Source organism: Colobus angolensis, unplaced genomic scaffold, assembly GCF_000951035.1.
Source record: "Colobus angolensis palliatus isolate OR3802 unplaced genomic scaffold, Cang.pa_1.0 Scaffold270, whole genome shotgun sequence".
Lineage (NCBI taxonomy): Eukaryota > Metazoa > Chordata > Mammalia > Primates > Cercopithecidae > Colobus > Colobus angolensis.
The window spans coordinates 3,337,991-3,358,287 of record NW_012115933.1 but is presented as its reverse complement, the minus strand read 5'-3'; the positions used below and the strand labels follow the sequence as shown (position 1 = coordinate 3,358,287).

Genomic DNA, 20,297 nt, shown 5'->3' with positions numbered 1-20,297 from the left:
TCCAAACCATAGCTCCTTGCTGTTACCTCCTGCCTAAGTCATCAGGGGTTACAAGGCTCTCTAGGTATTGTCCTCTTTCCTTCATTCCTAAACCAGATTGGTTACTTATTTCCATCAAGCTGAAACCAAAAGTAGCAACCAAAAGCCTTATTACTCAATTAAGAGTAGATTTTTATATTTGATAGTAGATTTCTTCTAAATATAGAAACTGAAAATAGAGCTACCTCCTTCAATTCTCATTTTTCTGTGTAGTCATCCAGAATCCAGCCACCAACTGCCACAATAGGCAACAACGGACTGATGTTCTTTAGGGAGGATGCGAATCTGGATCCAAATGCTGGCCAGTGATTGGGTTTCTGCAGCACTAGAAACATCTATGGTTGCAGGTCTGCAGTTTATCTGTTTTATCAAAATAGAAACAAAGTTTCATTTTCCCCCAAGCAGGAATTCAGCTAGCTTTACTTTCACTTTCTCCTTTCAGTTTCCCAGGTTTCCAACTTGCAAGGACACACCCACAGCTTACACCATTGGCTGTTGTTTAGCTCCCTTATATAACCCTGTCTTGGGGTTTAAACGTAACTGAAAATCTACAAGACAGAACAGCCAGATCTCAGAAGAGCCTGTCTAAGCAAAACCCTGCAGAACAGCTGCCTAATTCACAGCAACCATGAGGTAAGGACTTCTTTGCCTCTCTGCCATAGTATCTAAAATTTTTGAAAAAATGGTAATTAAATACTATTTCAACAGGTTAGATCTCAGTGAGGTCAGGTTTTCTAATTCCTCAATTTGAGTATCTGCTTATGGACTGAATGTGTGCATGCATGTGTGTGCACGTTCGCACATACATAAATTGTTTAATTAATGCATTTTTAGTTTGTTAGTGTGAACTTGAGGAAGCTTACCTCATGCTGTAGCCCAAAGAAGGCGAGGGAAATGGGAAAAGAGTTTTCCAGGAAGGGAGAAAATGATCCCAATCTGAGAGATTCCTTCCCATCAGATTCAATTCTGTCTGATCTGGGGAAGGAATGGTCAGCTTGTCTGGGTAGAGGCATTGCTTTCTGCTGGTTTCTTACCACAGAGAAAAAGCAGGACCCACAAGACTGTGAAAGCCTCAGTCTTGCAGCCTCTCTGATGTCTTGTGGGTAATACAGTGGAGATGTGGTAGGAAAAGCTCACAGCCTTCCTCCGGAGGCTTCTGGTCTCACTTTCTGCACTTCTGGCCTCTTACAACAGGTTTTCTTAATCAGACTGAGCTTAAGATAAACAGATTGCCTCTTCCCTGGAAAATCCAGGCTCTTGGTATATCCTTGACTGAAGATGGTCCACATCTGCTTGGGAAGATCCATATCTTCCTTACCTAAAGGGCTTCATGTGGGAATTCCTCAGCTGATTTAAAAACTGTTACTTAGGCCAGGCGAGGTGACTCACGCCTGTAATTCCAGCACTTTGGGAGGCCAAGGTGAGCAGATCACCTGAGGTCAGGAGCTCGAGACCAACCTGGCCAACATGGTGAAACCCCGTCTCTACTAAAAATACAAAAAATTTGGGCATGGTGGTACTCAGAAGACTGAGGCAGGAGAATCACTTGAACCCGGGAGGCAGAAGTTTCAGTGAGCTGAGATTGCACCACTGCACTCCAGCCTGGGCAACAGTGAGACTCCGTCTCAACAAAACAAAACAAAAGAAAACAAAACAAAACAAAACACCATTAGTTAATACTGATTTGTAAATTTTCCCCTCAGTGCTCCAGTGGCCAAAATTTTGAAGGGGTAAAAATTCCAGAAAATGCACGTTACAGGCCTATGATGAACCCTCCTCTGTAAACAGATGGAGTGGGTGCTGATAATTAAATCATAATCATATTAAACGTTCTAAAGGTAGTTATCACTTTCTGAATTCTTAGTAAGTGCCAGCCTGGCTTCTAAAAGTGTTATGTAAATTATTCCATTTAATTCTCAAAAGATACTTAGGAGGCAGGTACTTACACAGTCATGCATCATGTAACAATGAGGATACACGCTGAGAAATTTAGCTGTTAGGCAATTTCATCATTGTGCAAACATCAAACCTAGATGGTGTAGCCTACTGCACACCTAGGCTATAAACCTGTGCAGCATGTTACTGTACTGAATACTGGAGGCAACTGCAACACAATGGCAAGTATTTGTTTATCTAAACATATTTAAACATAGAAATGGTACAGCAAAAGTGTGGCATTAAAATCTTATAGGACCACCACCAAATATGTGGTCCTTTGTGGACTAAAATATCATTATGCAGTGCATGGCTGTATCATCCTGATTTTACAATAAAGAATCTTAGATTTAGAAATGTTAAGATCACATAGACAATAAGTGGTAGCTTTGAGATATGGACCAGGATCTCTACATTCAATGATATTTCATTAAACCTTTAAATCAATGTTTCCCAAAGGGTGCCAGTGGGGGCTCATGAGATTTTTTCAGATGGCAAACTCGTTTGCTTTTATGTTTTCCTGCTTTTATGTTTATGTCAACATGTACTACAGAAAATAATATATATATATGTATATATAATTTGTAGAATTTTATTCAGTTTAGCAATGTAATTTTTATTGTGATAAAATACATGTAAAATAAAATTTATCATTTTAATTAATTTAAAGTATAAATTTAGTAGTATTTAGTATATTCGTGATACTACTGTTCAATCATCATCACTATCTAGTTCAAGAACATTTTTCTCACTATGTGGAGAAACTCCATAGCCATTAAGCAGTCACTCCCTACTTGCCCCTTTCCCCAGGCCCCAGCAACTGTTAATCTGCTTTCTGTCTCTATGGATTTGCCTATTGTGGATATTTCATATAAATGGAAACACATGCTATGTGGTTATACTGGATTTTTATAATTTTATATTTCCTAAGCATCCCTTTTTGAATATTAAGTTGGACTTTCTCATTCCAGAAGCGGGGCTCAGTCACCCTTGACACAGTTTCTAGTTCTTCACCTTTTTCCAGTTCCTCAATGTGATCGATCCAGATATCTGCTTTATATAACTACCTCCTGGTGACCACTTTCCTATAGCATAGCAGGGTATGACCTATTTGACTTGCCCCCACTGACCTCACCCCCCATATGGACCAGGTAGATGCGCTGCAGTGACCACCTCTCGGTCACACCATGACCCCTTGGCAAAACTTGCACCTGCTTACTCTAAACCCACCAAATAGAACTCTCCGCAGGAAACCCACCTAGGTAACACCCTGGCCTCCCATAAAGGCTTGGGCCTACATTCCCCACTCGCTGGTTGAGCATGCATGTCCTCAATGGTTCCCCCTTTCCCATTGGCCCTGCAAGGCATATTGCCCTCTTCTTTCTGGATCTGTAAGTAATAAGCTGCTTCTGTGATTTCACATACTTTTTTTTTTCAATTGCCTCCTTTGTATCTCACCTGACCAACACACTCAAACCCAACTTCTTCACTGATCGTGGCTTTCCGAGAGAGTGGCTATCTTGGCAGAAATAAACTAAACACATGTCAGGCAAGAAGCACAAGGGCATCCGCCCAGTATAAACAAGTTTCCTATAAAAGGGGACACCTACACATAGATCAGACACTTAGGCATTAGGCTGTTCATCAAAATAAAGAAACATCCCAAGAAAGGCACATTGTAAATGTGCCTTTAGACATTAGGCTATTCATCAAAATAAAGAAATACCCCAAGAAAGGCACACTGTAAATATCCATGACCAAATACCCTGGAGCTCTTTCAAGGCAGGGCTATAGATTGTAGCCACTCTCATGAGAGAGACCTCAAGACCAAATTAGGAAAAAAAAAAATACAGCAGTAACCTTTTGGATCAGTTTTTTTCATTTAGTGTAGTGCTGTCAAGGTTTATCCCTGTTGTGTCATGCATCAGTATTTCATTCCTTTTTGTGGCTACATAATATTCCACTTCAGGGATATATTAACATTTTTCTATCCATCGGTTGGCGAACATGTGGGTTGTTTCCATTTTTTCGCCATTATGAATAATACTGCTATGAACATCTGTGTGCAAGTTTTTATTTGAATGCTTGTTTTTAATTATCTTAAGTATATATCCAGATGTGGAACATCCAGGAATGTATACCCAGGAATGTGTCATATGGTAAATATTATGTTTAACTTATTGAGGTACCACCACATTGTTTTCCACAGCAGCTGCATCATTTTACATTTCCACCAGCAATGTATGAGGGTTTCAATTTCTCCACATCCTTATTGTCTTAGTCCTTTTTGTGTTGCTATAGAAGAATACCTGAGGCTGGGCAATTTCTAAAGAAAAAAGGTTTATTTAGCTTATAGTTCCACAGGTTGTACAAGAAGTATGGTGCTAGCATCTTCTCAGCTTCTGTTGAGGGCTTTGGTGCTCTGTCAAAACACACTGGAGAAGGTCAAAGGGGAAGCACATACAAAGAGGGTCTAAACCCAGGGGGCATCCTGACATTATAACAACCCATTCTAATCCATTCCCCCAAGAACCAATCCAGTCTCATGAGAATGAGAATTCACTCACTGCTACTAGAATGGCACCAGGTCATTCATGAGAGACCTACCTCTATGATCCGAACACATCCCACTAGGCCCTACCTCCAAAATTGTGACCCTAGAGATCAAATGTCAGTAGGAGATTTGGTGGGGACAGTCAAACTATACCAAAACCATAGCACTTGTCAATACTTGTTCACCTATTCTCCTTTTTTAAAATTATTATTGTAGCCAGCTTACTGGGTGAGAAGTGATACCTCATGGTTTTGGTTAGCATTTTTCTAGTGGCTAATGATGTTGAGCATCTTTTCATGTGTTTGCTAGTCCTTTGTGATTATTCTTTGGAGAATTGTCTACTGAAGTCCTTTGCTCATTTTTAAATTGGATTGCTTGTCTTCTTGTTGATGAGCTGTAAGTATACTTACATATATTTCTCCATACATGAGTAATCACACACAAACAAATATAAAAGGATTTGGTTCTTTATAAAACAAAAAATAGGGTAGTGTTTTGGACACTTCTTTACAATTCACTTTTCTTGATTAACTGTATATTATGAAAGTCCATCAAACTCAACTAGTTTTGATCTAATTCATGTAGTCTAGTGGCTACATAATATTCTATGGTATAGATATACTTAATTAATTTAACCATTCCCTATTAATATATCCAGTTTGTTGCTAATGTACACAGTGTTGGTAATGAATATTCTTGAGCATACATCCTTATGTACTAGTGATTTTTTTCTGGGAGATAGATTCTGAGGAGTGGAATTACTTTGTTGAAGGAAATGTAATTTTAATGACTATCATTAATTTTAATTTTAATTACTTTAAATTTTCATGACTATCATCAGATTGATCTTGAACGCCATAATAATTCATGGCTTCAGAAATTGTAACCTCATCCATTTAAACTCTTGCCAATCTGAGTGGAATAAAGTTATAAATTATTGCTTCTTTAATTTGCATTTCTCTAATGACTAGAGGCTTAGGGCATCTTTTTTCTTTTTATAGAGACAGGGTCTTACTGTGTTGCCCAGACTGATCTTAAACTTCTGACCTCAAGCAAATCTCCTGCCTTGGCCTCCCAAAGTGCTATAGGCATGAGTGCTATAGGCATGAGTCATTGTCCTGATCCAGAGCATTATTTTTTCATATTTATTGGCCATTTATATTTGCTCTTCTACAAATTATCTATTCATATAGATTTCCAGTGGTCTGTTGAACAATACCAATTTGCAAAACAGTTTATATATTACAAATGAGAATCTTCTCCATATTAAAAACATTTTCCATATTTTTATTGTTTTTCTATTTACTTTGTTTAGAGCACCTTTGCCATAAATAAATCATAAATTGTTTCATTATGGTAAAACATATATAACATAAAATTCATAATTTTAACCATTTTTAAGTGTACAGTTCTATGACATTAAATACATTCACTTTATTGTGCAGCCATGACCACCATCCATCTCCAGAAAATTTTCATCTTCCTAAATTGAAACTCTGTACTCATTAAACAATAATTTCCTATTCCCTCCTCCCTCGGTGTGGAGGATCAGTCAGAGTGATGGGAAAGAATGCAAACCTTCTGAAAGTTCAGACGGTTCTGCAGAGCCCTGGAGGAGAATAGCTGAAGGCAGCTGTTCTATAACCCTGAGGCAGAGGGCAAGGAGTAGGTACAAGGGAGTGTGGGGGAATTTATATTAAACAGGCTTGTTTACTTATAAATGTTAATTACCTACAGGTTGTGTTGGCTCCAGGTTTTCGGCATTGTGCCTGCACTGAATAAAAGTAAGCATCTCCAGCTTCTCGGAGATGTTCTCTGGCCATTAGAGCCAGGCAGTCACCTCACTGCTTTTACACTGCATACCTGTGTCTGAGTACTCATTTCATCCATCAGTCAGGGTCTGCGGGACAGACCCAGCACACCAGTCCCTGTTAATCACTGTTCTACTTTCTGTCTTTATGAATGTGGCCACTCTAGGTACCTTATATAAATTGAATCACACAATATTGTCCTTTTGTGACTGGCTTATTTCACTTAACATAACACCTTCAAAGTTTATCCATGTTGTAACATGTATCAGAATGTCTTTTCTTTTTTAAGGCTGAATATTCCATTGTATGTATATACCACATTTTGTTTATCCATTCATCCATCAATGGACACTTAAGTTGCTCCTACCTTTTGCTGTGTGAATAATGCTGCTATGAATATGGACAAATAAATATCTGCTTGAGTCCCTGCTTTCACTTCTTTTTGGGTATAAAACCAAAAGTGGAATTGCTGGATCAAATAGTAATTCTATGGCTAATTTTTTTGAGGAATTACCATACCATTTTTCACAGCACTTGCCCCCTTACTAGCAGTGCACAAGTGTTTCCATTTCTCTAGATTCTCACCGATATTTGTTATTTCCTTTTTTTTTTTTTAAATAATAGCTAACCTAACAGACATGAAGTGGTATCTCATTGTGGTTTTTATTTGCATTTCACTAATGATTAGTGATATTGAGCATCTTTGCATATGCTTATTGGCCATTTCTATATTTTCTTTGGGGAAATGTCTATTTAAGTCCTTTGCCCATTTTTTTAATCATTGTTTTTTGTTGCTAAGTTGTAGAGTTTATCTATTCTGTATATTAATTCCTTATCAGATACACGATTTGCAAATATTTTATTTCATTCTGTGATTTGTCTTACCACTCTGTTGATAGTATCCTTCCATGCATAAAAGTTTTTAATTTTGGTGAAGTCCAGCTTAACTATTTTTACTGTTATTGCCTGTAATTTCGGTATCATATCTAACGAATCATTGCCAATTGCCAAATACAATGTTGTGAAGATTTTTCCCTAAGTTTTCTTCTGAGTTTTATAATTTTAGGTCTTACATTTAGGTCTTTCATCCATTTTGAGTTAATTGTTATATATGGCATAAAGTAAGGGTCCAACTTTACCCTTTTTTATCTGTATATCCAGCTTTCCCACATTGTTTATTGAAAAAACTGTCCTTTCCCCATTAGATGGTCTTGACATTCTTACTGAAAATCATTCCGCCATTGTTATGGACTGAATTGTGCACTCCCAACCCACCCCTACCCCAAATTCTTACGTTGAAGCCTTAACCCTCTTATGTTGAACTGTTATTTGGAGATAGAATCCAAAAAGAGGTAATAAAGGTCAAATAAAATCGCAAGAGCAAGGCCTTAATCCAACATAGCTGGTGTCCTTAGACACCAAAACTCACTCTCTCTCTGTCTCTCTCTGCCACCGAGGAAAGGCCACTTTAGGATGCAGCAAGAAGGAGCCATCTGCAATCCAGGAAGATATTCCTTGCCAGCAACCAAACTGGTTGTCACCTTCATCTAGGACTTCTAGCCTCCAGAACTATAAGAAAATAAATTTCTGTTGTTTAAGACATCCACTCTGTTATATTGAGTTATGACATTCTGAGCTAACTAATACAGCCGGATAAGTAAGGGTTTTTTTCAGGGCTTTCTATTCTATTTCACTGGTCTATATATCTGTCTTTATGTCAATGCTATAATGTTCTGATTACTGTAGCTTTGTAGTAAGTTTTGAAATCAGAAAGTGTGAGACATCCAACTTTGTTCTTTTTCAAGATTGCTTTGGCTATTTGAGATCCCCTGAGATTTCATATGAATTTTATGTTGAATTTTTCTATTTCTGCAAAAAACATCATTGGGATTTTTATAAAGATTGCATTGAATTTGTAGATCACTTTGGGTAGTATTGGGTAGTATTGACATCTTAATATTATGTCTTCTAATCCACTAAATGTCTTCTAATCTTCTAAAGATGTCTTTCCATTTATTCATAGCTTCTTTAGTTTCTTTCAGCAGTCTTATAGTTTCCAGTGTACAAGTCTTTTGCCTCCTTGGTTAAGTTTATTGCTAAGTATTATTTTATTTTTGATGCTATTGTAAATGGGATTGTTTTCTTAATTTCCTTCTGGGATTTTTTAATTGTTACTGTATAGAAATATGACTGATTTTTCATGTAGATTTTGTATCCTGCAGTTTTGCTGAATTTATTTGTTAATGTGTAGAATCCTTAGAATTTTCTATATATAAAATTATGCCATTTGTGAACAGAGATAATCTTACTTCTTCCTTCCTTTCCAAACTTGGATGTCTTGTGTTTCCTTTTCATTCCTAATTGCTCTGACTAGAACTTCCAGTACTATGTTGAATAGAAGTGGTGAAAGCAGCATCTTCCCTCATTCCTGATGGTGGAGGAAAAGCTTTCGTTTTTTCACCATTGAATATGATACTAACTGTAGGTTTTTCATATATGGCTTTAATTGTGCTGAGATCATTCTCCTCTATTAGTAGTCTGTAGTCTGTCGAGTGTTTTTTTCACAAAGGGTGTTGAATTTTGTCAAATGCTTTTTCTGCATCAATTGAGATGGTCATGTATTTTTTCCCTTCATTCTGTTAATGTGATATATTACATTGATTAATTTTTGTATATTGAACTATCCTTTTATATGAAAGTCTCCATTTAGATGACTTTTTTTTTTTTTTTTTTTTTTTTTTTGAGACTGAGTTTCACTGTGTTACCTAGGCTGGAGTGCAGTGGTGCAATCTCAGCTCACTGCAACCTCTGCCTCTTAGGCTCAAGCGATTCTCCTGCCTCAGCCTCCCAAGTAGCTGGGACCACAGGCATGCACCACTATGCCCAGCTAATTTTTTTTTTTTTTTTTTGTATTTTGAGTAGAGACGGGGTTTCACCATGCTGGTCAGCTGGTCTCAAACTCCTGACCTCAAATGATCTACCTGCCTCGGCCTCCCAAAGTGTTCAGATTACAGGCATGAGCCACCACAACCAGTCTATATGACATTCTTGAAATGACAAAATTACAGAGACAAAGAACAAATTAGTGGTTACCAAGGATTAGGGGAGTAAAGGTGAGGAGGTGACAGATGTGACCATAAAGGGGTAATATGAGGGAGATGTGGTAGTGAAGAGTAGTTTCATTTCTTTGTCAAACTGGTGGTCTCATAGGTTTACTCATGTGAAAAAAATGACATAGCACTATACAAAAGCATTGTTGTACCAGTGTCAATTTTCTAGTTTTGAACTATTGTATTATAGTTGTGTAAGATAGAATCATTGGAGAAATTGGGTGAAGGGTACACTGGATCTCTGTACTGTCTTTGCAACTTTCTGTGAATCTATAATTATTTCCAAGTAAAAAAATGAAAAAAAAATTAAAACCCTGGTCAAATATTCTCTCTTTCATGTGGTCTTAATTCGTTGCATTCCATGCAGAGTAAGGTCCTAAAGTCAATGTTTCCTAAGGTTCTGCATTTCTAACTGACCTCTGTCCTAGTTATCTTAATATTAAGATAAGAAACTCTTATATAGCATATAATATGCTCTCAGTGCTTTACATATGTAAGTTTATTAATCCTCACCAAACCGAGTGTGATAAATACCATCATTATCTCCATTCTACAAATAGGACTCTTAAGTACAGAATAGTTACTTGGCTGGAAATTGCTCTAGCTAGCATATGAAGCCAAGCAAACAATATCAATATCAACAGTCCATGAATAACTTAAAAATACATTAACTTTAATGAAATCTAAGTAAGTGTGATCCTTTCAAGGATAAGCACTAAAATACAAGGTGTCTTATCTGACGTTTTTCTTCTGGCTGTTCCTCACCTAACAAAGAAAATCTGTTTTTGTTTTTACAGTACAAATGGTGATAATCATCAGGTCAAGGATAGTCTGGAGCAATTGAGATGTCACTTCACATGGGAGTTATTCATTGAAGATGGTGAAATGCCTGATTTAGAAAATAGAGTCTTGGACCAGATTGAATTCCTAGACACCAAATACAATGTGGGAATACACAACCTACTAGCCTATGTGAAACACTTGAAAGGCCAGAATGAGGAAGCCCTGAAGAGCTTAAAAGAAGCTGAAGACTTAATGCAGAAAGAACATGCCTACCAAGCAAGTGTGAGGAGTCTGGTGACTTGGAGCAACTTTGCCTGGGTGTATTACCACATGGGCAGACTGGCAGAAGCCCAGGCTTACCTGGACAAGGTGGAGAACATTTGCAAGAAGCCTTCAAATCCTTTCCGCTATAGAATGGAGTGTCCAGAAATAGACTGTGAAGAAGGATGGGCCTTGCTGAAGTGTGGAGGAAAGAATTATGAACGGGCCAAGGCCTGCTTTGAAAAGGCGCTTGAAGTGGACCCTGAAAACCCTGAATTCAGCGCTGGGTATGCGATCTCTGCCTATCGCCTGGACGGCTTTAAAGTAGCCGCAAAGGGTTACAGGCAGTTTTCTTTGCTTCCCCTAAGGCAGGCTGTCAGTCTAAATCCAGACAATGGATATATTAAGGTTCTCCTTGCCCTGAAGCTTCAGGATAATGGACAGGAAGCTGAAGGAGAAAAGTACCTTGAAGAAGCTCTGGCCAACATGTCCTCACAGACCTATGTCTTTCGATACGCAGCGAAGTTTTACCGAAGAAAAGGCTCTGTGGATAAAGCTCTTGAGTTATTAAAAAAGGCCTTGCAGGAAACACCCACTTCTGTCTTACTGCATCACCAGATAGGGCTTTGCTATAGGGCACAAATGATTCAAATCAAGGAGGCTACAAAAGGGCAGCCTAGATGGCAGAATAGAGAAAAGATAGACAAAATGATAAGATCAGCCATATTTCATTTTGAATCTGCAGTGGAAAAAAAGCCCACATTTGAGGTGGCTCATCTAGACCTGGCAAGAATGTATATAGAAGCAGGCAATCACGGAAAAGCTGAAGAAACTTTTCAAAAACTGTTACGCATGAAACCAGTGGTAGAAGAAACAATGCAAGACATACATTTGCAGTATGCTCGGTTTCAGGAATTTCAAAAGAAATCAGAAATCAATGCAATTATCCATTATTTAAAAGCCATAAAAATAGAACAGGCATCATTCATAAGGGATAAAAGTATCAATTCTTTGAAGAAATTGGTTTTAAGGAAACTTCAGAGAAATTCATTAGATCTGGAAAGCTTGAGCCTCCTTGGGTTTGTCTACAAATTGAAAGGAAATATGAATGAAGCCCTGGAGTACTATGAGCAGGCCCTGAGACTGGCTGCTGACTTTGAGAACTCTGTGAGACAAGGTCCTTAGGCACCCAGATATCAGCCACTTTCACATTTCATTTCATTTTATGCTAACGTACTAATCATCTTTTCTGCTTACTGTTTTCAGAAACATTATAATTCACTGTAATGATGTCATTCTTGAATAATTACATCTGACAAAATATTAGCTGCAGTCAACAATTAGTGAAACAATGTGTGTGTGCATGTAAGAAAGACAGAAATTATTTGTATAAGTGCTATGTAGTCGAGAAAAAAATGTTAGGTAACTTTGTAGGAAATAAAATATTGGACTTACACTAAATGTTTAATTCATTCATTTTCTTGTGAAATAAAAATAAAATCCTTAGCTCCTCCACCAACTGAACCGACCCTTTTGGCCAAGGAGACCCCAGAAACCTTAAAAACTAAGTTTCCCAACCATGACGAGATGAGAGATCATTGACACCTCATTGTATCCCCTCCCTTGCTAACTGCCATTGGACTTTTTCCACTGAGTTAAACAGAAACCCATGGAAAACAAAGAATAGAAGACTCACTCCTTGGCTGACTTCACCTAGCTCACTCCACCTAGCACCACAGCCAGACTCCCTTCCCCTCTCGCGGGTTCCACATGACAACTGATCAGCCTTCCCTCCGGATGAGTGACCACCGCCCACAGACTGGTTCTGGCCAGTCCATGGAGGCTGCACACAGGGTGCCTCAATGTCCTTTGTTTCACCTTTTGACATATGAAGCCTAATTTTGCTGCATTTTAATGTTAAGTCTCCACCACAAAGTGAACACAGAATGCTTGTAACATACATGTTTGTGTACCACTCTTCTATGACTGCTCCTCATGAATATTCATAGCCCCCCATAACCTGTTAAATATGTGTGTCTAGCCAATCTACCAAGCATAAAACTTCTGTAATACCCTCCCTCACTCCAAGAGTCTGCTTTTGGTTGCTGTGGTAGGCTCTGTTTCCCAGGCTGCAGGTTGTGAGAGGGGAGGCTGCAGTGGCTCATGCCTGTAATCCCAGCACTTTGAGGGGATGAGGCAGGAGACTACAGGAACCCAGGAATTCAGGAGCAGCTGGGCAATGGCAAAACCAACCATCTCTACAAAAAACGCAAAAACTTAGCTGGGTGTGGTGGCGTGCAACTGGAACTCCAGTTCCAGCTACTCAGGAGGCTGAGGTGAGTGGATTGCTGCAGCCGGGCAGTTTGAGGCTGCAGTGAGTCTTGCCACTGCAATCCATTCTGGGTGATAGAACGAGACTGTGTCTCAAAAAAAAAAAAAAAAAGTTTTCTCCAAATGTATACTGCTTGTGATTTTATGTCAACATCATCAACAAATAGCTTTCAGTGCAAGAAACCAAAAGTACTGTAATAAACAGGCAAATATTCTTCCCAAACCTCATGCTGTTTACAATCTAGTGAGAAACACAGATAGCAGTACACAGTCAATTAAAGGTTAGCTTTCTCCATGAAGATGTTTTAGGTTTAATTCAATGTGAAATTGTTTCAAGGAGTTTATCTTGTTTTATGCCATTTTATTTGAAGCACTATTTACTAAGTCATTTGCTGACATTAATCTAGTTAAATCAAGAAATATTACATGAAAGGTTGCTAAATAATCAGATCATTGGTAACAATCACCTTTGATTATGAATAATCACATTTTATTGAAAGGCAATGCACAACACATAATATTATAAGAAGGAAAAAATAAAGAAGCAATGTTTTTGAGCTTTCATTCTTGTATATGTTTTAGGGGAGAATATATTAGTTTCCTGTAGTGGCTGTAACAAATTACCACAAATTTGGTAACTTAAAATTTCACAGATTTATTACCTTACAGTTCTGGAGGTCAGAAGCCTGAAATGGGTTTCAATGAGCCAAAGTCAAGGTATTGACACAGCCACACTCCTCCAGAGGCTCTAGGCCTTTTCCAACTTCCAGAGGCTGCCTGAATTATTTCACCCATCTTCAAAACCTACAGTGTAGTAGCTTCACATCTCTCTCTCTCTGCTTCCTTCTTCACATCTCCTTCTCTCCTCTGACTCTTTTGCCTCTTTCTTCTAAGGACCCACCAGGTCCACCTGGATAATCCAGGATCATCGCCCCATCCCCAAATCCTTGATTTAATAACATCTGCAAATTCCCTTTTGCTATGTAAAGTAACATGTTCACAGGTTCTGGAGATTTGGTTCACAGAGCACCCCAAGAAAATCTCCAAATTTTGGGCTTCCAATCCATTTTGCTTCAATTATTTAATATTGTTACTCCTTCCAGTAGATATTGATTTCATCCATTGTCCTGACAGAGATTATGGGACATCTCAAATTAAATGCTAAATTTTCACTGAAAGTACATTTTTTGCTTCAACTTTTATTTTAAATTCAGAGGTATATGTTCAGGAGGTTCAGGTCTGTTACATAGGTAAACATGTGTCATGGTGGTTTGCTGAACAGATCATCCCATCACCAACATATCATCCCATCACCTAGATATTAAGCCCAGCATCCCTTAGCTGTACTTCCTGAAGTTCTCCCTCCCACCAACCCCACCTCCAACAGGCCCCAGTGTGTGTTGTTCCCCCCGTGTCCATGTGTTCTCATCATTCAGCTCCCACTTATAAGTGAGAACATGCAATGTTTGGTTTTCTGTTCCTGCATTAGTTTGCTGAGGATAATCATCGGAAATATTTGCTCTGTATTTAGATTTCATAAAATTTGCAACTTAAAAAACGTAGATTTGTGTACCGAAGTTTTTCCAAATATTCCTTAAAGTTTTCTATTAACTTGATTATCAGTTTTTAAATTTATATTAAATTAAAAATCAGGTCTTTAATAGCCACATGTGACCAGCAGTTTCTGTATAAGACAGTACAACTGTTAGAAGCGATTGCCTTAAATGAGGCACTAGCTTGAGGCACTAAGTCTTAGGGAGTGGGGTGCCAGAAGCTCGGTGATAAAGGTAGACAATATTTCAATGCAATATGTTTTTAAAAATTCAAAATCAGGCCAGGGATGGTGGCTCATGCCTGTAATCCCAGCACTTTGGGAGGCCAAGGTGGGTGGAACAATGTTTAAGGATTAGAAAAATGTTCAAGCCCAGGTGGTGGAGACCAGCGTGGGCAACATGGCAAAACCCCACCTCTACAAAAAATAAAATAATGAGCCCGACATGGTGGTGGACACCTGCAGTCCCAGCCACTCAGGAGGCTGAGGTGGGAGGATCGCATAAGCCCTGAAGGTTGAGGCTGCACCATTGCACTCCAACCTGAGCGACAGAGTGAGATACTGTTTAAAAAAAAAAAAAAAAAAATCAAAATCAATGCAAAAGGTGAATTACGGACAGGATATTGAGGTTTTGAATACAGACATTAACTCAATAAGGGTAAGGCCTGTTTCTGTTTTCTTTATTGTTATATTGACAGTACTTTGAACAAGTACTGGCTCTTACAGTTGTTTGTCAATATCTGCCGAATGAATTCAGAGGGGACAAAATGTTTAAGGTATGGGTGGGTGTTTGACATTTTCTGCCTAGATCCCAATACCACTCTCGTCTTTAATGGGTACTCATTACACAAAGCACCATTGGTGAAGGTATGGAAGAGAAGCACTCTCCTACAATTGTGGGTAGGAGTGGATTTTTAAAGCTATTTGGCAATATTCGTCAAAACTTAAAATGTATATAGATTTTAGCTCCAAATTTCTCTAGTTTACACCCAACAGAAATAACAGCATAGATGTATAGCATTGCCGTGTTGCTTGTTGAATCAAAAGACTGGAGTGGAAGCAGGGACTTCAGTTTCCGCCTGTAATCCCAGCACCTTGGGAGGCAGAGGCGGGCGCATCGCTTGAGATCACGACTGAGTGACACAGTGAGACCCTGTCTCAAATAAACAAACAGTTAAACGGGCAGCACGCGAACTCAGCGGACTCAGAGAGGCAGATAAGAGCCGAGACCAAAGTGCAGGAGCCCAGCTGCAAATTCAACTCCGAAAAACCCTGGACTCCGCAAACGTCTGGCCGCGGCTCTTGAGCTCTTCTATTAAGTTTCGGTTTCTGAAGCTTCGTTAAGTTTCCATTTCTTAAGTTTCGATTTCTGAGAGCTCGGGCATCAGATTCAATTTCCAGTTTCCTGTTCTAGCTGGGGCTGGGGTCCCTCCTTCAACAAAGAGGCGCCGCGCGGCCGACTCCCAGGGTTGCAGCGGCGTGACGGGCGCGCGCACGCGCACGCGCACCCGCCCGCCCACTGCGCGGCTGCCCTCGGTCCCAGGTGCTGAGGAGAGAGAGAGCGCGTGAGGGCCCGCGCCGCCCTGACGGCCTGCAGAGCGTTGCCATCATGAGGTAAGGGTTTTCCTCTGCCTCTCCTCCCAAGCCCCGGGTTGACCTTTGTTTCAAACCGGGCATCTTTTATTCATTTCCAGCGCAATTCTGCGGCCTTTTCAGGGGCCAAGCCCCTCGCACCCGGCAGCCAGGCATCTGCGTTGGGGACCCTCCCCAGGCGCTCTGTCCAGGCGCGCGGCGTCTGAAGTCGGGCCTATCGGGGAGGGTGGCTGAGTGGACGCTTCTCCAGAGTCCGGTCCTTACCGAGCGCCTGAGGAGGCCGGTCAGGGAGGAGGAACAGGAGATGCTCCCCGGCAGCCTGCCCCATCCCTGGCGTCTACGTCGGGACTATCAGGGCGTGTGCGGAGCGACGCTCCCCCAGGAGGTCTGTCCACCCCGCGCGACCCGACGGCTTTTCTCGGAAGCGGCGACGGTGACCGTGCTGGGCATGCGGACGCCGCCTCCGGGAAACTGGTCAGAGCCTGCAGAGCCCCCCGGGGCCGTTCGGGGTGGGGGGGCAGCTGCTACATGCAGGGTCTCCTTAGGCCTGTCACGTGCCTCTCTTTCCAGCTGCCATTCCCTCGGTGTGGCATACGCGGTCGCAGCCCTCCAGGCGTCACATTCGCCTGCCACTGACATTTTGCCTTTCCGATTTCTGGGTCTGAGTTCTTCCCTTCCGGGGAGCTACCTCTGTACCAAGCACAGATTGTTATCATCCCACCCAATCAGCTATTTTATGAGGATTTCTTTATGTGACCCCTTTACTGATTCAGTATGATGGCGTCCTTTTCTTAATCATTTTGTATCCCCAGGGGCTAGTACCCTGCCCTGCACGTAGTTAGTGAACCTTTCGCATTTAATGAGTTGAGGAATAAGAGGTTAAGGTTGAGGTCTTGGGCTCTAAAAGCAGATAGTCCCTTGTTCTAAATCCTGACTGGAGCTCAAAGTTTCTCAAACTCTGTGAGTCTGTTCCTTATCTGTAAAAATTAATGGTGACCATCTCTTGGGACTGTGGAAAAGGACAATAATAAATCCTAGCAATTGACTGCTTAGCACATAATACTTGCACAATAAATGTTAACTATTCTCATTATTATAAGTTAAAAAAAAGTTTAAGTGCCACCCACACATCTAACTTTTTTTTGAAACGGAGTCTCGCCCTGTCACCCAGGCTGGAGTGCAATGGCTCAATCTCGGCTCACTGCAACCTCCGCCTCCCGGGTTCAAGCAAGCCTCCTGCCTCAGTTTCCCTTGTAGCTGGGATTACAGGCGTGCGCCACCACTCATGGCTAATTTTTTGTATCTTTAGTAGACACGGGGGTTTCACCATGTTGACCAGGCTGGTCTCGAATTCCTGACCTCGTGATCTGCCGGTCTCAGCCTCCCAAAGTGTTGGGATTATAGGCGTGAGCCACTGTGCCTGGCCACATCCAACATTTTTAAGAAAAGAGAGTGCTATCAGGAAGGGGCTTAAAAAAAAAAGAAAGAGGGTGGTGTGCACCGTACATATGCAGGATGGGGAGGAAAAGGGCTCGGCCCCATTGGGGACTGTCTCCCAAGGACAATGAAAGACTGCTTCTTCCTAGCAGAAGAACAGAATTACTGAAAGATACCCTCTTCTGATGCAATAGCTTCTCTCTTATCAGCTTCCCAGAGACAGTTACAAAATTAAGTAGACAAAGTTTCAACAGTAAAAATTCTCATGGTGTCCAGTTGTGCATAAATTCCAGAGCCTGGAGAAACCACTTCAGTACCTGATTGAATGTCCCTTTGAGATCTTACAACCACATTCATAATACCTGAGCAGCCCTCCTCATCCTCCTTGGGCTGGGCTGGTAGAGACCTTCAAAACAAGCGTTTGTTTTAGGCAGAGGGCTGGTAAAGCAATATTGTTGTGGATTTGAGCAGGCTGTAAGGACATGGCATGTCTTGCCCATGTTTTTGGTACAGTTACACTAGAGAAAGGAACAATTGCCAAGGAACAATTTTACCAGGTTTCCTAGTCAGAATCAGTACTCAATACAGAAATGGAATTTTCATATTAATTATTGAATATGTATATCTTTATTCCTAATTTTCAGCGGTTTAGTGATTGCCAAAAGGAAATAGATGCATGTAATACAGAAAGCTCTGTCATCTCTCCAGAAGTGTTTTTGCAATAAATAGTGAGAATTTAAATGAAATATTTCTAGGACATAACTGTACATAGAAGAAACTCTAGTATAAAGTTATGGGAACCTAATGCTTTAACTGTAAGATCAAATAGGGATAAAATTAGTTGTTATGCAAAGAACAATATTTAAGGTTTAGAAAATTATTTCTTGTATTTATTCAAAAATTAAAAAGTATTTTATCTTTGACAGTGAAATTCCTAAGGACCCCTTGAAGGCCATTCTGTTGGAGTTAGAATGTCATTTTACATGGAATTTACTTAAGGAAGACATTGATCTGTTTGAGGTGGAAGATACAATTGGACAACAGCTTGAATTTCTTACCACAAAATCTAGACTTGCACTTTATAACCTATTGGCCTATGTGAAACACCTAAAAGGCCAAAATAAAGACGCCCTTGAGTGCTTGGAAGAAGCAGAAGAAATAATCCAGCGAGAACACTCAGACAAAGAAGAAGTACGAAGCCTGGTCACTTGGGGAAACTATGCCTGGGTGTATTATCACATGAACCAGCTTGAGGAATCTCAGAAGTATACAGGTAAGATAGGGAACGTCTGCAAGAAATTGTCCAGTCCTTCTAACTACAAGTTGGAGTGTCCTGAGATTGACTGTGAGAAAGGGTGGGCACTCTTGAAATTTGGAGGAAAGTATTATCAAAAGGCTAAAGCGGCTTTTGAGAAGGCTCTGGAAGTGGAACCTGACAATCCAGAATTTAACATCGGCTATGCTATCACAGTGTATCGACTGGATGATTCTGATAGAGAGGGGTCTGTAAAGAGCTTTTCTCTGGGGCCTTTGAGAAAGGCTGTTACCCTGAACCCAGATAACAGCTACATTAAGGTTTTTCTGGCACTGAAGCTTCAAGATGTACATGCAGAAGCTGAAGGGGAAAAGTATATTGAAGAAATCCTGGACCAAATATCATCCCAGCCTTATGTCCTTCGTTATGCAGCCAAATTCTACAGGAGAAAAAATTCCTGGAACAAAGCTCTCGAACTTTTAAAAAAGGCCTTGGAGGTGACACCAACTTCTTCTTTCCTGCATCACCAGATGGGACTTTGCTACAGGGCACAAATGATCCAAATCAAGAAGGCCACACACAACAGACCTAAAGGAAAGGATAAACTAAAGGTTGATGAGCTGATTTCATCTGCTATATTTCATTTCAAAGCAGCCATGGAACGAGACTCTATGTTTGCATTTGCCTACACAGACCTGGCCAACATGTATGCTGAAGGAGGCCAGTATAGCAATGCTGAGGACATTTTCCGGAAAGCTCTTCGTCTGGAGAACATAACGGATGATCACAAACATCAGATCCATTACCACTATGGCCGCTTTCAGGAATTTCACCGTAAATCAGAAAATACTGCCATCCATCATTATTTAGAAGCCTTAAAGGTCAAAGACAGATCACCCCTTCGCACCAAACTGACAAGTGCTCTGAAGAAATTGGCTACCAAGAGGCTTTGTCACAATGCTTTGGATGTGCAGAGTTTAAGTGCCCTAGGATTTGTTTACAAGCTGGAAGGAGAAAAGAGGCAAGCTGCTGAGTACTATGAGAAGGCACAAAAGATAGATCCAGAAAATGCAGAATTCCTTACTGCGCTTTGTGATCTCCGACTTGCCATTTAAATATACACTCTAGGAAATTAGCTCTAAGTTTTTCTCTCCATTTTGGGTTCTTCTGTTTTTTTGTTTTTCTTTTTTTTATTGTTTTAATCCATTGTTTATTATAGAACTAATATTTATTGAATAGTTATTGTGTACCAAGCATTGTGCTAAATACTTTATATGCATTATGATGAATCTTGTGTAGTTTTCTTTCTTTTTTCTTTTTAATTAAAATACTATACTCCGTTGAGAAATAGCAATATTCTAGCTATTGTAACTTTTAAAAATCGTATGGCCATTAGACCTGAGCTTTTTATCTCTGCTCTTTATAACACTTTGCAGATTACATTTTGGCAAATTTCTCATATTATGTAGTAAATATATTCCTATGTAAACCTTTGATACCTAGATCAGGAATACTCTTCCAGGAGTACAAAATTACATTATTAATAGTTAAGCTCTTAACTATGTAGTTTGCAAAAGACAGTACTTTTTAGTTACAAATGTTTTGACTTTGATGAGGATATTTAGCTATCAATCTA

The 20,297-nt window shown here is 40.0% G+C and overlaps 2 protein-coding genes across 3 annotated transcripts; both read left to right on the top strand.

The window, feature by feature from the left end:
* Positions 1-500: 500 nt before the first annotated feature.
* IFIT1 (interferon-induced protein with tetratricopeptide repeats 1) lies at positions 501-11,954 on the top strand. Its single transcript, XM_011947865.1, has 2 exons — positions 501-672; positions 10,247-11,954. The coding sequence occupies exons 1-2, from the start codon at positions 668-670 to the stop codon at positions 11,676-11,678; spliced, it is 1,437 nt and encodes a 478-aa protein (XP_011803255.1). The 5' UTR covers positions 501-667; the 3' UTR covers positions 11,679-11,954.
* Positions 11,955-15,049: 3,095 nt separating this feature from the next.
* On the top strand, positions 15,050-20,005 carry IFIT5 (interferon-induced protein with tetratricopeptide repeats 5). Of its 2 annotated transcripts, XM_011947863.1 has the most exons (3): positions 15,050-15,990; positions 18,333-18,801; positions 18,946-20,005. In XM_011947863.1, exons 1-3 carry the CDS (start codon positions 15,986-15,988, stop codon positions 19,774-19,776), a joined length of 1,305 nt encoding a protein of 434 aa, XP_011803253.1. In that variant the 5' UTR covers positions 15,050-15,985; the 3' UTR covers positions 19,777-20,005. The 2 variants fall into 2 exon arrangements, with proteins under 2 accessions (XP_011803253.1, XP_011803252.1); XM_011947862.1 differs by having other exon boundaries at positions 18,333-20,005.
* Positions 20,006-20,297: the final 292 nt, after the last annotated feature.